This window comes from Mya arenaria, chromosome 14, assembly GCF_026914265.1.
Source record: "Mya arenaria isolate MELC-2E11 chromosome 14, ASM2691426v1".
Classification (NCBI taxonomy): Eukaryota; Metazoa; Mollusca; class Bivalvia; order Myida; family Myidae; genus Mya; species Mya arenaria.
The window spans coordinates 23506092-23530114 of record NC_069135.1 but is presented as its reverse complement, the minus strand read 5'-3'; the positions used below and the strand labels follow the sequence as shown (position 1 = coordinate 23530114).

Here is a 24023-nt window from a genome sequence, read left to right as displayed (position 1 = left end):
GGAATCCCACTTGTCCGACTTATTGACCATCAATGACCAAACGCACATTTAATTGTTTAATTAATGCAATGGATAATACAAAGACAAATTTGACGAAGACTATGTTTGGTTATCGAACTTATTTGGGCCGATGACAGTCGATGATTTATTTTCCTAAGCTTAATTCTATGTTGACAAATTTTGGCGCAAGGGACAATATATTAGATTTGTAACGCATATCTATTTGGTCTGTACCTTTTGGCCATCGTCTATATTTTCATATATCTCTGAAATCTATGAAAAAAAGACAACCACTTTGAACATATACATATTTCAATGGTTTTGAAAGGTGTCCATACAAGGATGGTGTATGCAATTTTTTTTCAGAAATTGCCCCAACGGTTATATACAGGTTGAAGTATCCGGTGTGAAGGGTTGTTGATGATGATTAACCCACAACACGAACAACGGACGGTCTCACTGACTCACTGAACTGTATCCTCTATTGAAAGGTGTGTCGTAATTACTATTCCTGCCCTCAAATGAATTATGTATCGAGGTCAAACGCGGTTTAAACGGCCTATTAAACGCTTATTCTTAGACGCGCCTGGTGATACTAGTACCATTCAGTCTATTGGCCTATGATTTTTACAGTACAATCAAAACACACAGATTCAACTCCTAAAATTAAGTTAAATCTATGAAGTTTAATGAATATTGACGATGTAACGAAGACCCTGTTTAGAGGCACATGGTTAAGGCCTAGAGACAGACAACGCTTCTAAACAAAACAGACATACTGAGCAAGCATAAAAACATCTTTAGTATTATAAATGTTATGGTTACCTCCTAAACGAGAGACAGGCAACGTCAGAAAACAACACAGACATAATGAACATGCCTCAACACATCTTTATTATTATAAATGTTGTGGTTACCGCCTGAACGAGAGACAGACAACGCTTCATAAAACACAGACATAATGAACATGCACCAAAACATATTTATTTTTTCAAATGTCGTGGTAACCGCCTTTTTAATGTCAGCGAAACAAGAGTTCACCTGGGGGTTTAATCTTTGCAGTCGTGGCCAGTAGGCACTGAAGAAAATGAGGAGTTCATAGAAATGCATGTTTCTCTCACTTTTTTCCATTGAATAGGATTGATATGACATATATGCTTGTAAAATACCATGAAAGTGTGTTTTGCGAAAATATATTGAATTTGTATTGCATTTTGTAAAAATGGCAAGGACAAATGTCTTATTTCATCGGCCAACGTGAAATGCATGTGTCACATGTGCTACTTATTTCCAGTTTTGGCATTTAAATTATATATATCCTACATTATATATAATGGCTTTACTCTGGACATTTGTTCCATTCGATGGGATTGATCGTGTTTCATGACAGCTTTTGTCGTTAAAAAAATGTTTCATACGTTTTCCTCGAGCTATACGGTTCATTCAGTGGAAGAAAATTAATTACAATTAATTAGTAGATGAAGACTGGATAGCGTAACTGTTAGAGTGTCAGGTGTTGATCGTAATTTCTCCCCGTCCTTTAAAACGTGAAGGAATTAATTGTCCGTCTTTGAGGACTAATTATAAATATTTGTCAAAGGGCCAAGTTCACATTTTTTATTTAGCAACACTGTTCTTAATTTTATTAAAATGGATTTGTTTTACCTATTTTTTAGCAAACATCAACCAGCGTAGGGCAGATCCGTATTTAATCTGAATTGTGTAATTATCAGCCGTAAATTAATTCATTTTAAATAGCGTTATCAAAAACCTATAAAACATGGTTATACGATCAAAACTCAAACAATATCATTGATTAATAAGTGCATTCTATTATTTGCCTTTACCAAGAAGGTACATAAATTTTCAATAGTTGGTTTGTTATTATAACTAACTTGTAAATTTAAACATGCTGCGTTTTACATTATAATTCTTTTTAATAAAATTTGATCGGAGGTCATCGACACAACAACATATTATAACAAAATCGGAAATTGATCCTCAATTTCCTGTATATGGCATAATAAGCGTAATCTTACAGTTCTAGGCAATCTATATTGTCCGTATCTACCAGTTTCAATACGTAACCTGTGCGCTGTTACACGTATATAACTGAGTACTGGTATTTTCTATTGTTTTTCTTATATAAAATATTTAGATATTCGTACCGTCTATGCAAATGCAAGCATATGATATGAAGTTTCTCAATGTTGGTTATATTAGCACGCCACATTTCTAGAAAACTATAAATTAAACTTTGTTTAAAAACTGGAGCAAAACTTTTGACACCATAAATATAATTCTCCGGATTAACCCAGACGTCTAATCATTCCTGTATCATCGACCGTGGTGACCAAATCCTGATTTCCATCACCGCTCGTTTTCTCTTTATTTTCAATAAATGCAAGTAGGTATTTGTTTTAGTTTTGTAATCTGTGAAGCCAGAAGGTATACTGATTTTTGACACATGTAAGGGGAGGTCACTGTGTATGTGATTGATTTGAAACGATATTTAGTAATATGTAATCTAATCGCAGATCAGATTTTATGGAACAATTATTTATTGAATCACAAGGATGACGATATATTTTCTTTTTCGAAATAAATTTTAAGATTGCATCAACTTATGCGTATATATTTCAAAAAAGACGATTTCAGAAACACTTTTAAACGTTTCTTGAAATGAAAAAATAGTTTGTATGATGTGACATTGTGTATTGTTTTAAAAAACACGAATTTATGAAAGTAGATAGTTAATTCGGACTAATATTACGGACATCATTCTAAAATGGATCGAGGGCGTACTAGAGTGTCATACCAGCGAAATCCAAACTTTTGTGAAAGGATTGGTCAGAGTCTTATTGGAATTTTAATAGGATCTGCCATTTTGATTGGATCATCTGTATTAATATTTTGGAATGAAGTGAGTTGTTTCGGTTCCAGTTATCTGAGAATAGGATTGTTAATGTTATTGGTCCCAGCAGTTAGATAGGTTTCATTTTTGTAAAAAAATAAAGAGTTCATACTTTTAGTTATATTTTCATAAGATGTTTTATCAATCAATTTAATTTAAAGTTTTTTCATAGATACAGCATGACAGATAAACATAATTGTAGTGTCAGCCGTATAGGGCACTTCCAACAGCTCGCTTTTATGGGGACACGGTGGTGGTGTCGACTGCAGGTCTAAAAGTACCGATTCAAATCCCCATTTAGACTTACACTCCTTTTTCACTTTAATGGTGTTAGAAGTAATTCGGTATAGCCTGAATGTAGTGGGGCTGTAACGGAACCTGTACAGGTCAGTACATCCATGTTAAGCGGGTTCCTGTCTGATACCAAAGAAGGAGGAGTGATTTGTCAGCCATATAGGGCACTTCGATCAGCCTAGCTGTGGAGCTGGCTTTTATGGCGACGCAGTTGTAGTGTTAACTGCAGGTCGAAAAGTATGTGTTTAAAAACCCCGTTCAGGAATACACTATTTCTTTCACTTTAATATTGTTTGTATTTATTTTTTAAGTCTGCAATTTAAAATAAGGTTCAGGCAGGATGCCATCTTCATTGTTTGTAAAATTATTATAAATTGTCACTTTATTCAGGCCTTTTTCTGAGCATCTCACAGATCAGAATGTGTGACCCATACCCAATGCCAAATATGTATAATTTTTCCCTCTTTCAAGAAAAAATCACAAATTAGATGAAATTGCTGTCACAAAAAGCCTGGCTTCATGACTAACACTATGCCTAAATTGAAGGTGCATATTTTTAACACAGAAATATTATTTTCAGAACATTTGTAAATTTACAATTATAAATGCATTTATCAGCACTTTTGGGTGACATTCATTACTAATCTCACAGAGAAATGTTGCCCTAAATGATGATTTTTTTGGTAATTTTTATTCGCAGTATCCCCAGTTATAACATGACTCAAAAAATCTCCATTTTAGCTGGTACCAAAATTTACAAAATAGTCTGCAATTACTTCCCAAATCGTTAAACTTTACAACACAAATTCTTCTCAATTTGTCGAAGGTCTTTTTCCTGAAATGGACAGAAAAAAATGTGTTATTAATTTCGGATGGGAATGTCTGTATACTAGCCACATTGCATGCCCACACTGCTTACATGTTGTTGTTTTTTTCTAAAGAAATTTGTGCAGTATTTGTCCAAATTTCCAATGCTAAAACACTTCTCTTTTATCAAATATGGCAATGAAATTCCAAATTTCTCTTTAAAAAAACCCAGAACGTTTGTATGTTATCAAGCAACTTTGTTGAAGTTTGGTTTAAGATTAAAATTGATTTCACTTGGTATCAAAGAAAATGATATGCATGGCTAAAATTAACATATCAATATTACAACTGGTTTATAATGTTTATTGCTTTCCAAACAAGGAAACTTAATGAAGTATTAATAACGGAAAAAAATAATGATTCAATTTTGTATTTTTAATTCATAGGGCTGTTTTAAACACATACAATGAATGCAGTCAAATTTGGTTGGGACAAAATTGATGGATGCTATCAAAACATCAGTAAAGTTTTGCTCATAAATCTTTGAGAAAAATGATGCTACAATGGCAATTTGTAAAAGAAAGAAGTTTGGAAGAAATTTATACTCACAAAAAAAGCCCATCTTTTTTTTGCATTTTTTTGTTTTTGAACATTTCATTTGAAAAGTTACATGTATGCTGAAAAGCCAAATGCAAAATATTCTGTTCTGCTCTGATCTTTCATGTACCTGAACATTGTCTTCCACAGGGTAGAGCAGTGCAGACCGCCAAGTCGCTAGATGAGGGTTTAAACATTGTCGTAAGCTTAGACAACCCTAACATTGTGTCTGCAGAGAATCATGGGAAACTGGTTCACCTCATAGGCAGCCTTCAAACAGACAAGGTTCGATACTATTTCAGAGGGTGTTATGATTATCAAGTAGAATTCATAACATGTTGCTGATATTAGGCCGGCAACATTTAATGTTGATTTTTTTGAATCCATGTTGCTACAGTACCATACAGTTGAACCTCGCTATGTTGACGTCGGATAAGTCGACTTTCCAGTTATGTCGACTTTTTATTCCTTCTTATTCTTTATAAAATAAATCTGTTTGTGTTGATTTTTTTATCTTGACTTTTTCGCTATGTCGACCTTGTTTTTCAGTCCCAGTGGTCGAATTTCACACATTTCCTATGTTCTTTATGTCGAACTGTAGATCGAGACGTAGGTGTGAAAATATTCATGACGGTTTGCGGCATGTCGCAAAATACCGTGTCAATTTAACAAACTGTCATACAAAAATGTAATTGGTAAGTGCGAATGATTAAAGTTGTTTGTTTATGTATTTAATTAAAGAGACATTTATTGCTGGTAATATATAAAACATGAACATTTTATTGATTAGATATCAATCCCGAATGGGAACAGAAAGAATAGCTTCAAAATGTCAAATGTTAGTTTCACTGCTCTGGCGACCGATTCAGAGAAGGACCCGGTATAAAATCTTACAATGTACAATGTATGCAATTGTGGTTTTATTTGTGTTTTGTGTGATCCATAAACGTAAAAGAAATACATTTGACACAAATAATTCTTCTTTTGTTTCACTTTATTTTTCAATAATAAGTTTGCTGATTTCACGACGAAAATATTTAACAAGACCGTTCAATTGTGGATGTAAACATCGTACAATCCAACTCAAAGGTGTTGGGATTGGTGATATTTTTTGTAATTTGGATGAGTCGACTTTTCGTTATCTCAACTTTTTTCACTAGGTCCCGAAAAAGTCGACATAACGAGGTTCGACTGTACTCATTTTGTGTATTTGCAAAACAGCAATTTATATTTTAAACTTAAACATAAAGCATATATTTATACCATGCACTATGATGCAATAAATTATATATTCTCAATGCTCTTTTCCCATACATAATATGTAATGGTGGTATCTTGGCAAAGGCAATTATTATTATACCCCCCAAAACAAAGTTTGGGGGGGGGTATACTGGAATCGGGTTGTCCGTCTGTCCGTCTGTCTGTCTGTCTGTCCGTCTGTCCGTCTGTCCGTCCGTTTTTTTTTTTGTCCGGGATTCATCTTTGTCGTTATTGAACAAATCTTTTTCAAACTTTCAGATATTAATGGCCATGATGTAAACTTGCGCCTCTGTGAAATTGGTACGGGTCACATGACCCTGACCAGAGTTATCTCCCCTTGATGTGTTAAAGTAGGCAAAATAAGCCCTGTCCGGGATTCATCTTTGTTATTATTCAACAAATCTTTATCAAACTTTCAGAAATTAATGGCCATGTTGTAAACTTTCGCCTCTGTGAATTTGGTACAGGTCACATGACCCTGACTGGAGTTATCTCCCCTTGATGTGTTAAAGTAGGCAAAATAAGCCCTGTCCGGGATTCATCTTTCAACAAATCTTTATCAAACTTTCAGAAATTAATGGCCATGTTGTAAACTTTCGTCTCTGTGAATTTGGTACAGGTAACATGGCCCTGACTGGAGTTATCTCCCCTTGTAGGCAAAATTAGCTTTGTCCGGCCTAACTCCAGGGCAAACAACCTAGACATGGAGGGGTGGGGGGTATTCGTTAGCCTATGGCTTACAGTTCTAGTATATTCAGGGGCTAAATTATGCTTGCCTACAATGTAAATGTCTATTCTGTAAATTTACTTCATATATTTGAATATTCAGGAGCTGCATGATGAGGCCTACAACATCAATGTTCATGCTGTTAAGTTACGACGTGTCGTTGAGATGTTTCAGTGGGAGGAACACGAAACTGAGAGGTAATATTTTTAGCTTTTTTTTATTTAAAAAAGAAATACATTTATTTTATTTCAATAGGTGAATTATGAACAAGTATTAAACAAAGGCACAGAACGGCTTTTAAAGCAATTGACATATAAGATATTGTTCTTAGTACATGTATATAACATGTTGTAAAGATATAGCTATACTGCTTAACACAGACGTCCTCAGCCGAGTGCCTGAACCCTCTGAACAGAAGTGTTGTATGCTAACCACTGAGAAATAAATAATGTTAGAAGAAGTGCAAGGGTTTTTAGGAATTATTTTTATGCCTGTTTTCATTGTTTTCGTCTCATACGTTAACTCATATACTGACAAAGTAACAAGAAGGTGGAGCTTAACCTTGCTATAACTGTACACACATTAGTTATTGAATGTTGTCCTTGACAATATGAAACAAAACATACCAACAAGGCCTTAAACAAATATATATTTGGTTTCGGTTAGCCGACCCTTTCTTTATATTACTATGAAATAGGCGCCAACCCTTGCCTGATTGTGGGTGAAGTAACTTTTAAAAAGATGGATCAAGAAGTTTGTATGCCTGCTTTATTGCTTTTACTTTGAAAATTGTTATATAAATAGTTAAGAACCCAGACCCATTTTACTGGCCCAGGTTCTGGACTTATACGAAATGTCTGGGAAAATGTCTTCTAAAAGTGTGAGTATCGAAGTTTTGAAAAATGCAACACTTAGGAATACTGAATAATTGATAAGAAATAAAAAAAAAGAGGAAATATCGAATCTTTAGAAACTCTATATTGTTTACTTAATGTTCAGTATAAAAAAATATATTGACTAATAGAAACACTAACAACAGTTGTTGTTTTTTTCTATTTGCATCTGCATTAACTCTCTTCTGTTGATTTACACACTTATCGTATAAGTATTACATTTACATTGCAGAAAATATGACGATGGAAATGGGGAAACAAGAGTAGAAAAAGAGTATTCATATTGTAAGTGATCTTTAAATTGTTCTTTATAAAATGCATACATGTTTATATTCTATTTCCCGGATTATGACATACTTGTGTATAATCTTTAGTCAAAGGTAATTGCTAGGAGAAGAAAATAAAACTATAAGGCCCTTACCTAATACAGCCCAGATTGGCAGTTATTCAACCTAGATCCATGGTCAACTGTTGTGTGTCTTGATGGTCCCACAGTCTGGGCCATATGGTCAACTGCTCTATGTCTTGAAAGCCCCCCAGTCTGGGCCATATGGTCAACTGCGCTATGTCTTGAAAGCCCCCCCAGTCTGGGCCATATGGTCAACTGCGCTATGTCTTGAAAGCCCCAAAGTCTGGTCCATATAGTCCACTGCTCTGTGTCTTGAAAGTCCCCCAGTCTGGTCCATATGGTCACCTGGTCTATGTGTTGAAAGTCCCCCAGTCTGGGCCATATGGTCAACTGCTCAGTGTCTTGAAAGCCCCCCAGTCTGGGCCATATGGTCAACTGCTCTGTGTCTTGAAAGTCCCTCAGTCCCTGTGCATATGGTCAACTGCTTTGTGTCTTGAAAGCCCCCCAGTCTGGGCCATATGGTCAACTGCTCTGTGTCTTGAAAGTCCCTCAGTCCCTGTGCATATGGTCAACTGCTTTGTGTCTTGAAAGTCCCTCAGTCCCTGTGCATATGGTCAACTGCTCTGTGTCTTGAAAGTCCCTCAGTCCCTGTGCATATGGTCAACTGCTTTGTGTCTTGAAAGTCCCCCAGTCTTGGCCATATGGTCAACTGCTCTGTGTCTTGAAAGTCCCTCAGTCCCTGTGCATATAGTCAACTGCTTTGTGTCTTGAAAGTCCCCCAGTCTTGGCCATATAGTCAACTGCTCAGTGTCTTGAAAGTCCCTCAGTCCCTGTGCATATGGTCAACTGCTTTGTGTCTGGAAAGTCTCACAGTCTGGGCCATATGGTCAACTGCTTTGTGTCTGGAAAGTCCCACAGTCTGGGCCATATGGTCAACTGCTTTGTGTCTGGAAAGTCCCACAGTCTGGGCCATATGGTCAACTGCTTTGTGTCTTGAAAGTCCCCCAGTCTTGGCCATATGGTCAACTGCTCAGTGTCTTGAAAGTCCCTCAGTCCCTGTGCATATGGTCAACTGCTTTGTGTCTGGAAAGTCCCACAGTCTGGGCCATATGGTCAACTGCTCAGTGTCTTGAAAGTCCCTCAGTCCCTGTGCATATGGTCAACTGCTTTGTGTCTTGAAAGTCCCCCAGTCCCTGTGCATATGATCAACTGCTCAGTGTCTTGAAAGTCCCTCAGTCCCTGTGCATATGGTCAACTGCTTTGTGTCTGGAAAGTCCCACAGTCTGGGCCATATGGTCAACTGCTTTGTGTCTTGAAAGCCCCCCAGTCTGGGCCATATAGTCAACTGCTATGTGTCTTGAATCTTGATGGTCCCCCAGTCTGGGTCATATGGTCAACTGCTCTGTGTCTTGAAAGTCCCACAGTCTAGGCCATATAGTCAACTGCTATGTGTCTTGAATCTTGATGGTCCCCCAGTCTGGGTCATATGGTCAACTGCTCTGTGTCTTGAAAGTCCCACAGTCTAGGCCATATAGTTAACTGCTATGTGTCTTGAATCTTGATGGTCCCGCAGTCTGGGCCATATGGTCAACTGCTTAATGTCTTGAAAGCCCCCCAGTCTGGGCCATATAGTCAACTGCTATGTGTCTTGAATCTTGATGGTCCCCCAGTCTGGGTCATATGGTCAACTGCTCTGTTTCTTAAAAGACCCCAGTCTGGGCCATGTAGTCAAATGCTCTGTGTCCTGAATGACCTTCAGTCTGGGCCATATTGTCAACTGCTCTGTGTCCTGAATGACCTTCAGTCTGGGCCATATTGTCAACTGCTCTGTGTCTTAAGAAGAATATTGACATTGTTCATGTACATTTCAAATAAAGTATAATTACACCTAGTTGTAGCTGATTGAGCTTTTGCATGCTTAAAATGCAGTGTTATTATCATGCTTAGTATTTCAGTACCTCATTCAAAAAGGGTTTGCCTTGTACAACAAAAGGCATTTTACAATATGAATTTTCAAATACTAAAAGCAGAATACATGTATAACAGATTCACGTTATTAGCCAACAGAAATTTTGTATATATTGTAAAGTCTTTTTTTACTTTTGCTGAATATTTTCAAAATGTTCAAATGAAATGACGTTCTGTTGACATACAATTTGGCAGGTTTTTCTGGGTCGTTCAAAACAGAATTTATGAAGCAAGCTTTCTAAAATTGATAAAATCGAGCCTTGGTGAGTTTTTATCAAATTTAGTAATGAAGTTGAAAAATTTCATTTTAATTGCTTGAACCACAAATAGTAATTAGTTATAGGGCAGCCAATTTAATTATCAATGAAAATATTGCTGGACATGGTGAAATATTTATTTCAACAGTATAAATGACTTTTTGATGTTAATACAATCCATAATGAGATTATTTCTTACTTAAATATTAAATATTTAATTATATATTAATTACACCATAGCTCAGGTTTGGAGGAGCAGTGTCATTGTTAGTCGAGGATTTGATGACTCCTTTAACCATAGAAATCCCACGTAAGTAGACTTTGACATCTATTTAGTAGTTTTATACTTATTTATTTTACAACAATTGTGAGACAAGTTATTACAACATAATATTAATCACTTAATTTGGCAAGATGCTATGGGAAAGTGGGGTTTTGTGTTGTGGGGGAACCTGGAGAACCAAAAGGAAACCCACTTGTCCGGCTTGCTGACCACAAACCAAACTCATGTGTGCCCTGACAGGGAATCGATGTTGCCTAGGTGAGATATGAGTGCGATAACCGGACATCTATTTATTCAGCTACATTTGAAAAACATGTAAATCTCAATTGAGAGTTAGAACTATTTGATATTATCTTTCGAATTTGTTTCAGCTTATGTATTTAAAGAATAAGAAGGCTCTTTTACCCCTTTGATAAATCTAAAGAAAAAAAAATAACAGGAGTTCATTCCAACCAAACTACTTTGGAAGTCAATGTACTTAAATGATATGACATTTTGTTAATGTCAATTATTGTTAAAGTCAACATTGACGCAGCACATGTTATTAGTATTTTATTAAGTACTTAAGTATTTTATTTAGTGCTATGTAAATATAAGCTTTGCAGTGGTTTAAAGATATTTATAATCGGTAAAATAAAAGTAATATACCACTGTTTCAGAGTGTGAAAATATCAATTTGATATATATTTCACTGTTTCACTGCCTTTAAGTAAAACTACAATTACCTAACTGTCATTTACATCTTTTCAGGCATGTAGTAAAAAGAAGATATCACATAAGTTGTAATTGAATACAGATTTTTTTTCTGAAATGGATAGAAATGATTCTTTCAGCAAGCTTATAGCTTATGTCAAATTTAGTTTTTTTTTGTTTTGTTTTTTAAATGATCGCTCATGTGATATTCTATATCATTAATATTTATTTGATGATTTTGGGCACATTTTTAACACTATTTATTTCTGACATCACCACAAAGTTATTACTCTTGTTATTTATAGGAAATATATAATGGCGTTATTTTATGTCATGGCAATGTCATTTATGATCTAAAAAAAATAATGTCTGTTTCAGTTTAAGATCGCAATGAATTTGACCTTGTGTACTCCATAACACAATAATAAAACAGAGAAAAGCATGCTCAACCCTGAAGGGGTTGATTGGTCTTTATATACACATATTCTCCATCCACTCGTAGATCTGGTTTTTCCAATTTGCATATGATCAAGTACACCCACGTACTACGAACGCCCTTGCACCTAACGCGGAACGGTACACTTTTTCACTCATGGCTATGTTACACTTAAATTATAGCTTTTGGTGCCCACTCTGTGAAATATACTGCTATCTTACACTGACTGTGAAATATACTGCTATCTTGCACTGACTGAAATATACTGCTATCTTACTCTGACTGTGAAATATACTGCTATCTTACACTGAAACAAACTATTATCCTCTATATATTCTCACATTTAAACTTTCAGAGAAATGCCGGTTCCATCAAAGAATTACGCTGCCCAAGAAGTCACAGTAGGACAGTTTGTGATGTCATATGGTAAAACTAAATACATTTATCCTTTTAAAGGGACTAGACACCAGATGGTCCCAAAATCGGAAACACAGTATTTTCTCAAAACAAGCCTAGAATTGTCATTACGAGCTAGACTGAGGCTAATAATTCATCACTTTACATGATTAAAAGGAAATTTTGTCGCTGTCTCAGCTGAGTTAACTCATTTAGAAATAGTGCATAATGGTTTCATAGTTAATAGGTGTATATTATGCATTTGAAAATCACATGATTAGAACAGATACCTAGATACCAATGTTATTTTTAAATTAACTTGTATTTACCCCAGAAAACCCCAGTTATTTCGAATTGGAAAAATATACAAAAACTGCGAAAGATTTATGTGTCATAAGCCATGTGATAAATCAGTAAGTAAGGTTCAATGTGTTGTTCATAACGATATCAATTTTTTAACAACTTTCTTTTTTTCTTGCAATTGTATCATCTGGTGTCTAGTTCCTTTGAGTTGTCTGTCTTTTCAAAGAAAACAATAATCATAGCTGCTGTGTCAATTTCTTCTACACCCATTATTGTTTTGTGAACATTTAAACCATTCATAAATCCAAAATATGTTCAGCAGCTTAAAGCTGCACTCCTGCTGAATGAACGTTTTGACAAGATTTTTTATTTTTTATTTGAACAAGCTTTTTTTTGCGTACATATCTGCAAACCAGTGATAAAAGACTGCTGACAAAACATCAGATTGCAGATTTTTATATTTCCAATCCAAATCGATGTTTATTGCGTTTTTTTTAAACGTTACTCACGGTATAACAAACCGTTAGTGACGGTTTAAGCCATAAAATGTTAATTTTGATTTGGAATTATGAAAATCTGTGACCTGATCTTTTGTCAGCAGTCTTTTATCATTGATTTGCAGATAATTACGCAAAAATTTGCTCATTTAAAGACAAAAAATAAAAAAGTTGGAAAAACAGTAAATATGTGAAAGTGCATCTTTAAGTCCTTTCCTTACGGTCATTTGATATATTTACTTAATATTTACTTAATAAAATCTGAAAATTAATTTTCTTTCATTTTATTGAACTTAAATACCATTATTCAAAAAACAATTATTCTTTTCAGCTAACTTAAGTTAAGTAATGACTTAAGATGTTTATGAATACAATGATTAAAAAAATAGATTCATTCTAAAGTTTTTTCCTAAATTATTTTCCTCATCCATTTTTACAGGTTTAAAAGAAAAGATCAACAATTTCAAACAGCTGGGACTGTCTGACAGTGACATTCACACACAATCAAGGGTGAAAGTTCATAATGACTACTTTTATCACAGTGATGACGTCCACAGACCTCAGGTAAAAATGTTACATAACTAAATTAACCACCTTCAAAGTGGGAAGATTATATATTGACATGTGTGTACCACCGATACTTAATTATTCTATATTTTGCAGAAATAAAATAGTGATGGTGGTAGCCTTGGTGTTGCCATCAACTCACACCTTCATAAAAGCTGAAATTTCATTTTAAGATGTTCACATGGAACCACAGATCTATAAACCAAAACTGGTATATAGGTCCGTGATGGAACTTTGAGACAACTATGGCCTTAATGATCATTGATTAATGGCCCCTATTCCCGATGATAGCACATGTTGACATAGACAATACACACATATATAGCAAGGCCCATCACTATGGCTTTAATGATCATTGAGTAATGGCCCCTTTTCCCCAACAACAACACAGGTTAACATAGACAATACACACATATATAGCAAGGCCCATCACTATGACTTTAATGATCATTGAGTAATGGCCCCTTTTCCCCAACAACATCACAGGTTAACATAGACAATACACACATATATAGCAAGGCCCATCACTATGGCTTTAATGATCATTGAGTAATGGCCCCTTTTCCCCAACAACAACACAGGTTAACATAGACAATACACACATATATAGCAAGGCCCATCACTATGGCCTTAATGATCGTTGAGTTATGGCTTCTATTCCCGATGACAGCACATGTTAACATAGACAAAACACACATATATAGCAAGGCCCATCGCTATGGCTTTAATGATCATTGAGTAATGGCCCCTTTTCCCCAACAACATCACAGGTTAACATAGACAATACACACATATATAGCAAGGCCCATCGCTATGGCTTTAATGATCATTGAGTAATGGCCCCTTTTTCCCAACAACATCACAGGTTAACATAGACAATACACACATATATAGCAAGGCCCATCACTATGGCCTTAATGATCGTTGAGTTATGGCTTCTATTCCCGATGACAGCACATGTTAACATAGACAATACACACATATATAGCAAGGCCCATCACTATGGCTATAATGATCATTGAGTAATGGCCCCTTTTCCCCAACAACATCACAGGTTAACATAGACAATACACACATATATAGCAAGGCCCATAACTATGGCCTTAATGATCATTGAGTAATGGCCCCTTTTCCCCAACAACATCACAGGTTAACATAGACAATACACACATATATAGCAAGGCCCATCACTATGACCTTAATGATCATTGAGTAATGGCCCCTTTTCCCCAACAACATCACAGGTTAACATAGACAATACACACATATATAGCAAGTCCCATAACTATGGCTTTAATGATCATTGAGTAATGGCCCCTTTTCCACAACAACATCACAGGTTAACATAGACAATACACACATATATAGCAAGGCCCATAAGTATGGCCTTAATGATCATTGAGTAATGGCCCCTTTTCCCCAACAACATCACAGGTTAACATAGACAATACACACATATATAGCAAGGCCCATCACTATGACCTTAATGATCGTTGAGTTATGGCTTCTATTCCCGATGACAGCACATGTTAACATAGACAATACACACATATACAGCAAGGCCCATCACTATGGCTTTAATGATCATTGAGTAATGGCCCCTTTTCCCCAACAACATCACAGGTTAACATAGACAATACACACATATATAGCAAGGCCCATAACTATGGCTTTAATGATCATTGAGTAATGGCCCCTTTTCCACAACAACATCACAGGTTAACATAGACAATACACACATATATAGCAAGGCCCATAAGTATGGCCTTAATGATCATTGAGTAATGGCCCCTTTTCCCCAACAACATCACAGGTTAACATAGACAATACACACATATATAGCAAGGCCCATCACTATGACCTTAATGATCGTTGAGTTATGGCTTCTATTCCCGATGACAGCACATGTTAACATAGACAATACACACATATATAGCAAGGCCCATCACTATGGCTTTAATGATCATTGAGTAATGGCCCCTTTTCCCCAACAACATCACAGGTTAACATAGACAATACACACATATATAGCAAGGCCCATCACTATGGCTTTAATGATCATTGAGTAATGGCCCCTTTTCCCCAACAACATCACAGGTTAACATAGACAATACACACATATATAGCAAGGCCCACCACTATGGCCTTAATGATCGTTGAGCTATGGCTTCTATTCCCGATGACAGCACATGTTAACATAGACAATACACACATATATAGCAAGGCCCATCACTATGGCCTTAATGATCATTGAGTAATGGCTTTTCCCCAACAACATCACAGGTTAACATAGACAATACACACATATATAGCAAGGCCCATCACTATGGCTTTAATGATCGTTGAGTAATGGCCCCTTTTTCCCAACAACATCACTGGTTAACATAGACAATACACACATATATAGCAAGGCCCATCACTATGGCCTTAATGATCGTTGAGTTATGGCTTCTATTCCCGATGACAGCACATGTTAACATAGACAATACACACATATATAGCAAGGCCCATCACTATGGCTTTAATGATCATTGAGTAATGGCCCCTTTTCCCCAACAACATCACAGGTTAACATAGACAATACACACATATATAGCAAGGCCCATAACTATGGCCTTAATGATCATTGCGTAATGGCCCCTTTTCCCAACAACAGCACACATTGACATAGACAATACACACACATATAGCAAGACCAATAAGTATGGCCTTAATGATCATTTAGTAATTGCCCCTTTTCCCAACAACAGCACACATTGACATAGACAATACACACATATAGCAAGGCCCATAACTATGGCCTTAATGATCATTTAGTAATTGCCCCTTTTCCCAACGACAGCACACATTGATTTAAACATATTTTATTGCCTTTTTTCTTTCAACATGATCGGTATTTACAACAATGATATAGAGTATACAAAAAGTAAATGGGTTGACATAGACAATACACACATATATAGGAAGGCCCATAACTATGGCCTTATTGATCGCTGAGTAATGGCCCCTTTTCCCGACAATAGCACATGTTGACATAGACATGTTATATATCATCTTAGCGAAGGTTACATTGTTTCTTCTCTCCAAGTATGGGCTGAAATTTGACCCTATTCCCTATACTTAAATACAGTATATACTCTTTTTTTCCAAATGTGAAAAGAAAATTCCCACTTTTTGTTTTGAAATAAATAAAAAAAATCTTTGAATGACAAATGGAACCCAAAACCTTTTTACTAGTATGTTTTGGTTTTTCCATTGTTCAAATTTTATGATGGGATGATTCTATGATGAAAGGAAAATACTTTATAAACAATGGTTTGGATATTTTTAGATTGGTGACACACGTGTGAAGTTTGAGTATGCTGGCATCAGTGGAAAATCTTCACTTGGGACTCCAGACATGGTAAGTTTTAGGACATTTGTTCCATTTTGATGAGAAAAAAAAGACTTCCACAACTTTGTATGCATGCATTATAAGCACATCAATGTCTTAATAATAAGCTGATGCCTTAAATATAAGGTGACTCTAAATCAATGACTAGATTTTCATCCCACCCGTCCCATCTTTACTGATGCCTTAAATATAAGGTGACTATAAATCAATGACTAGATTTTCATCCCATCCGTCCCCTCTTTACTGATGCCTTAAATATAAGGTGACTATAAATCAATGACTATATTTTCATCCCCACCCGTCCCCTCTTTATTCTGCTGCCCCTTAAATTTTATTGACTCAAATATGTTGAACTAGGGTATTTACATTTATTCATGCCTACGGCGTGTATGTATAATATTCACATGTAAAATAGGAGATTTTTTACGATCTTGCTCATGGTTCGTCTAGAAACACATGTATTAAGTCCCACATGTATAAAGACCCTTATGCTATAAGAAAGAGCATGAAAACATATTCAAAGGTGAAACACTCGTCTTAGGGAAATAAAAAATAAAATCTCCCCCCCCCGCCCCTTATTTAAAATAAAGTGGATGAAAATCTAGCAATTAAATTATATTGCCTTAACAGACAGGTTATAAATGTCAAACAAGCACATTGTTGAAGTTCTAAGACAACCCTTGAAACTAATCTTAAGACCACTTTTATTTCTTATTTTGTTTGGGTAATAGCATTAGCTTAGGGTCCTTCATTAATTCCATTCAAATAAGCCCTCTGGGTTCTGGATTCAACCTAACAGCCCAAAAATCAAACTTTATGCAAAAAGAAGCATAAGCTGAGTGATGTGTCAGGCATATGCTGATTTTGTATATGATAACACTATGTAAAAAATTGTAGCAATCAATTCATTATCATGCGGGTATCATAATTGATAAACATGTATATGTATCATTGACTTTATTCACTGTATTGGTCAGTTATTTATAGCAAGTAATCCGATTAGCTACATCATTCTTAGATCCAATTAAGACCAATATTGAATACAAGCCCTGGCATAATTGGTAAAAAACATAATAAGTAAATAAAATAAGATGAGAAGTGGCACAACTTATTGATATCAAACTTAAACTGTACCATTTCAGGTAACCATTGTGGCCAGGCAGATTGGTGAAAAACTTCTGCCGTACAAGACCGTAGCGGGTGATACACTTGAGCTGCTGTATTTCGGTAGTCTTTCTCCCAAGGTAGGGCAGAGTGTATACAACATACAAGTGGAATAAAGTGTTATACTATGCATGATAAGAACTTGTTTAGGGAAAATAGTGTCTGTGATATACAGGGGTATAGAACTTGTTGCATGTGTCAGCCTTAAATCATCTTTAAAGGTATTGTTAGGGACTGATTTAATTAAGATATTGTGTATTTTGTGCGTGCCCTGTTACTTTATTCCGCTTAGAAAAATCTGGCTTAGAAAAACAAAAGAAGATTCCGGTAATTCATTTTTGTACAGCTTACCTTAGCTCTCTGGTGTACAAATTTTGTCCCACATTTTAGTTGTGCTTTTGTAGAAATTACTGTTAAACATAGGGTTAATTATTTGCATATGTAGGTTTTCACATTGGGTTATTTATTTAAATAGTTTTGCCATTGGGTGAATTATTGAGGTAACATGATAATGTTATTAGGTTTTCACATTGGGTTATTTATTTAAATAGTTTTGCCATTGGGTGAATTATTGAGGTAACATGATAATGTTATTAGGTTTTCACATTGGGTTATTTATTTTAAAAGTTTTGCCATTGGGTTAATTATTGAAGTAACATGATAATGCTAGTATGTCTGGCAAATCAAATATCAGTTTAATATATATGTTCACTGACACTGGGTTGATTATCCGAACATCTTCAAATAGCCGTTAATTATATACATACACTTGTTTGCTTTCTTTTAGGCAGTCTTTGATCGTGAAATGGTGCAGAACACAATGTTTACATGGGGTCTAAGATTCGTTGGATGGCTTCTGATGTTTATCGGTTTCACCTGTCTTACAAGCATTGTCACTACACTCGGTAAGTCTTACAAGTTCTTGCACAAGTGAAGTAAATCCGATATTTTGTCTATGTCAACAGATCAATTAGAGTTTTTGATTTTGTGTAAATTATTCTTCAAAATTAAATATTACTGCTAAAGCCATTGATAGGGGGTGTTGACTGTGGTTCACTAAATGTAGTCTAGTGATATAGGTATCCGCCTCTCATCCAAGAGGTTGTGTTTCGATCCCCACAAGGTGTATGATCTCATTGCCGTTCAAAATGAAATCTGGTACTGGTTTCTTACCCACGAAATGGACTTTCGTCACAATTGCATTCCAATGTTTTTTACTGTATGTATTTTCTACTAATTTAATCTATGTTATAGTGATTTCAATGCATTTTTAAGGGAGTTCATTGTTCAATGTTATTTCTAGTGGACTGGATCCCGATTGTCAGAGACTTGGTGACCATGGGTGTCTGCCTGATGAACTTGAGTCTCTCCATTAGTCTTTCTCTCACGATCATCGCGATCGGCTGGATCTTCTACCGTCCTCTCCTCGGATTCGCCATCCTTGCAATGGCGGCCACGCCGTTTATTATGAGTCAGTTCCGTGGTCAGCCGGCACGGTCAAGAATGGACTGACTATGGAAGAGACTAAGTATGGGGTATTGGACTGTGTCAGACAGCTGATACACACAGCTTTAGTCTTAGTTTGACACCCCGGACTCAAGACTTCAAATTCAGATTTAATTATCAACACTGACTCTATGAGATAAACATTGATTGCGTCCATTGGTTCATATGTTTCATACTAATTATTCTAACATTTTTTTTGCAATAAAGCATTAATTACATTTAAGGATATGTTTTGTTTTTGTTTTTAAAAATGTTTTGTTTAAATCTTAATATGTCAGTGAGTAAAGTGAGTCTAGTGTATTATAAGCTCGAGATTAACAACGAGTGCATGTGCAATGTTCCATAATTCTTTTGATGAGATAGAGAAAGGACAAATCTTATCATGACTATTTAAGTATTATTTCGTGATTAATCTTTGATATAGTTTTCAGAGAGTTTCAGACATGACATCAAATCAAAATAAATGCGCCTTCCTTATTGAGTTATTTTTTATTATTGTGAGAAAACATAAATACGGCTTGATTTTTTTCAGTGCTCATCTTGGAATAGGTGTATTGATCATACTATTATTTTGCAAGATGTTTTTCTATAAATTATGTGCCAACTTGTTCCTGTGATGAGTTTTGTATTGTTATATCATGCAGGGACAATCACAAACCAGTATTGTATTACTTCCATTTAAAGCATTGCATGTTAGTCTAATATTTAATCCTTTTAAGAATATTTCAATATTTCAAAATATATATTTATAGAATTGGAGTTGTAATAGTTCTGAAAGCTTCTGATGTCTTGTGTTTATATTTTTAAAGACTTAAATACCCATATTTCAATTGCACAATGTACATTTAGCTTAACACTTTCTACCAGTTGTTAAGAAATACTTGAAATGAAGGAAAATGTACCATTTTAACTTAAGTTGCTCTGTGTATTTCTCGTAAGTATTAAAGCTCATGTTTTTGGACCAAAAATAAGTTTTCCCGATATGCATAGAAAAACACTCATTTTATCATTATTTTACCCTATGGTATCGATATTTCAGAAAAAAATAAAATTAATGTATGAAAATGTATTTGGTTTTAGTTGGGTGAGAATCCACGCCAGTAAAACCAACAAAAAATCCAAAACAGACATCTTAACCACTAGGCAACCAGGGCTTGTATAAGGTGATGGGTAGTTCTACCTTTTAACAATACATTGATTACATCACGCAACAACAAAACGCTCAAAGCTGTAATTAACCCTAATGAAAAAGGTGGTCTTCATAGAAGATATTTGAGCAACTATCAACATTTGCTGAAGGAATCCAGCTTTTGGTATCTTAGTTTAACACTCATAATGATTTGCCATACTTTATTTGGCCCTACAAAAATATTGCATTTTACAAGAACATGACCGAGTATCTTTACTTTACAACATGCATGCATAATGTAATGATTACTTTGTGCCATAACATTATTACATGTGAATGTCCAAATTTCTGGCTTGTCTTAGTTATGTTTTGCCTTATGATGGTGATTTGTTCTCATTTTAGGGCCCTACATCTACATGTATTATTAAAATATATTGGAAAGTACAACATCAAAAAACGTTGTGTATTTTTAAAATTAGCTTTTAACATAAGACATTTTTTAGGATGTAAACATTATTAAATATAAAGGCTCCTGAATGAAAAACAATGACGTTCTGATTGTAACTATTATTTCCATGTATCATAAAACAACTAAGAAGTTAATTGATTCATAAAACAACTAAGAAGTTAATTGATTCATAAAACAACTACGAAGTTAATTGATTCATAAAACAACTAAGAAGTTAATTGATTCATAAAACAACTAAGAAGTTAATTGATTCATAAAACAACTACGAAGTTAATTGAATCAATACTAACATGACTATAAGGTGTATAAACTTTTATGTCCATTTTCCTAATATTCCTTACATTTTGCTAATTGATTTTGTAAATAGAATTTTGATTGGTACAACCATACTGTACATGTATACATGTTAATGATCATAAAGAATTCCTTTTTGTATCAAAATTGTTTTATTATATTTTTTCGTTATATTAACTGTTCATCATGAAAAAAATCTGGGTACTTTGAATTTTAGACAGCCTTGGCATCTTTGGCATAGTCTGCGTTGTCGTCTGTGTTGTCGTCTGCGTTGTCGTCTGTGTTGTCGTCTGCGTTGTCGTCGTGGTGCGAAACCTTTAACGTTGGCTGTAACTCGATCTCAAAACATCCAAATCTTCATACACACAGATACTGCTTACATTTGTAGCAAGGCGCATAACTCTTGCATTGTTAAATGTTGTATTTTGCACAATGTTTGACTGAAAAAAAGCACAGTCGAGTCATGCGTTGACGTTCACAATAAGGGGCTCATTTTATCTGGGACCAATAACATTTTTACCTACTCCCAGATTTTAAACACAAGTAACAAGGAACACAGTTCCGAAATTTAAAAAAAAATCTGCGCATTCCAACAATGTCGGCCGCCAGTAAGGAAATATTATTACTTATTGTTCTTTTACCTAGATTCGAAAAATATATAAGTTTCATTTATTTAATCACTTTTCATCCATGGACCAGTACTATTTCTCTCCTCATGTCAACTTTATAAGAAAGCATTTATCAGAACTATGTCAATTCGGTACGCAATTTACAACAGACCTCTGGTATGTGATACTTAACACGAGTTGACCATGGGTTTTCATGATAAATGTACCCGCTACCATTAATATGAATGATTGTTAAGGTATTGTAACGTAATTAAAATTGTAATTATTACATGCATGTATGTGCTCTCAAATTGCTCAGTATACCATTGCATAATTAATAAACTAATAATCATTTTAAGTTGTTGTTTATGAAAGTTAATATAAATTGTTTGTTGTGCTTTTTGAGGACCGGCCATTGTAAATTAAAGAAATATTCTCGCTCTGCCGTTCATATATCAGATCCTTTTCTAGGTATCAGTTTGTTTAAAATAAGTGAGGCTGGAAAATAAATAAGGGACAAGTGATTGTTGCAGTGCAAGATTGTAATACAATATTATCGCCGTATTTGAAGGTTGATTGTAATATTAAACGTGTCACAAAATGTAATTCCCGTTCGATAACAAAATTAGACGACATATGACTTCGCTGTGTCTTTATCTGATGTCGACATATACCGTGAATCAAAATCTATAGTAATTAACTTTATACGTATAAACAGTTACTAGGCAAGTAACGGTCTAAAATCTGAGCGTATTTTGGCGTGCTCCGTACATTCAAATATTCGTACCTGGTTATCATGTACCGAATTAAAAGAAAATCTATAAATGAATCTGTTTTCCATAAGTGAGCATGGTCATGACATGTGTGAGTGTACATGTAGGTGTACTACGAAACTCTTCGTAAATATAGATTCTCGTGCGAACTTCGTCTGCAGAAACCTCGGCCAGATCTGGATGAAACTTACCATATTATACGAAGCTTATCCAAACCATGTGTGTGGGAGTTATAGTTTTAGACGTTTTAAAAAGCTATAAAAATGGCATCGCTGTATAAGATGGATTTTTCCCCCGAAAGTTATCTTCGGAAACCGCTTAACCACGTTATTTACTTGTCATGAAATGATGAAATTATCTCGTACAAATTTAGCTCGATAACTTGCTCACACAGAGCCACCAATAATAATAATAGACTTCTTATGGATAACATTGTCTTCAGTTAGGCACATACATACTTAATCAAGACACAGTCAGACCTAACCAAATGCAAAAGATTGCAAATGACCATGGCAATATGTTTATACATTAGACGATGGAGGATGAAAATATAATCATAAGTATACATTTTGTTTCAATTATAAAATGATGTTACGCTCACCAGAATACGAAGTGGTCTTATCTGAGCTTTAGTGATTTTCTTCTGTCCGTCGTCCTTACGTCGCCCGTCCACAATTGGTTTATTTTCACTTTAGATGCCAAAACTCCAGACCAATGCTCACTTGAAAATTAGTCAGAATATATGTATTGATGTAATCTGGGACCGGTATTCGAATATAGGTAATCTTGGGTCCTAACTTGGTCAAATCTTAATAGAACCTTTTTCACACAATAGAGGTCACAATTACAGACCATAATAAAAATTGACCAATTACAGACCATTCTAAAAAATTGGTCAGAATTAGCGTCTGGATGAAACCTCGGACAGTATTGCATATGGGTCATTTCTGGTCATAAAATTAGGTCACTAGGTCAAATCCTAGAGAAAAAAATGTTAGAGCCATGCCACAATTTAAGATAAGTGGTTCTGAAAAAAAGCTTACTATGCTTGCCTCTAAAACTCGGAAAGTATGATTGTCTTTATTACAAGCTCGAAAAAGTCCGAATATGGGTCATCTGGGCTCACTAGGTCAAATCTTGGAAGAACCTGATTTTTTTCCATCCGACATTTGCTCAACTTGATCAGGATAATTGTTCATGAAGTTTCAATCAAATTCGAGTATGGATCATGTCTTGTAAAAACAAGGTCATTAGGTCAAATCTTAGAGAAACATTGTTTACGCTATAGAGACTGGCTGCTTTTTCGTCCAATCTATGTGAAACTTGATCAGAATGTTTGTGTTGATAAAGTCTGAACCCGGTTTGTTTGTTTTTTGTCATCTGCGATAAAGAAAAACCAAGTCATTAGGTCAGATCATAGATGATCTTGTATGTGCAATAGACGC

General features: G+C 35.1%; 1 protein-coding gene across 1 annotated transcript; it reads left to right on the top strand.

The window, feature by feature from the left end:
* The first annotated feature begins 2568 nt into the window (after nucleotides 1-2568).
* LOC128217718 (transmembrane protein 43-like) lies at nucleotides 2569-22159 on the top strand. Its single transcript, XM_052925064.1, has 11 exons — nucleotides 2569-2923; nucleotides 4763-4897; nucleotides 6702-6796; nucleotides 7725-7777; nucleotides 10307-10376; nucleotides 11834-11904; nucleotides 13114-13238; nucleotides 16573-16644; nucleotides 17778-17879; nucleotides 18587-18704; nucleotides 19103-22159. Exons 1-11 carry the CDS (start codon nucleotides 2789-2791, stop codon nucleotides 19309-19311), a joined length of 1185 nt encoding a protein of 394 aa, XP_052781024.1. The 5' UTR covers nucleotides 2569-2788; the 3' UTR covers nucleotides 19312-22159.
* The last annotated feature ends 1864 nt before the right edge of the window (nucleotides 22160-24023 follow it).

What these genes read in the sequence shown, in the direction of transcription:
- LOC128217718 (XM_052925064.1), top strand. Translation starts at nt 2,789, where the DNA reads ATGGATCGAGGGCGTACTAGAGTGTCATACCAGCGAAATCCAAACTTT. An exon ending in GCAGCCTTCAAACAGACAAG is followed by an intron (nt 4,898 to 6,701) that starts GTTCGATACTAT and finishes TTGAATATTCAG; the next exon opens with GAGCTGCATGATGAGGCCTA. An exon ending in AAGCATTGTCACTACACTCG is followed by an intron (nt 18,705 to 19,102) that starts GTAAGTCTTACA and finishes TGTTATTTCTAG; the next exon opens with TGGACTGGATCCCGATTGTC.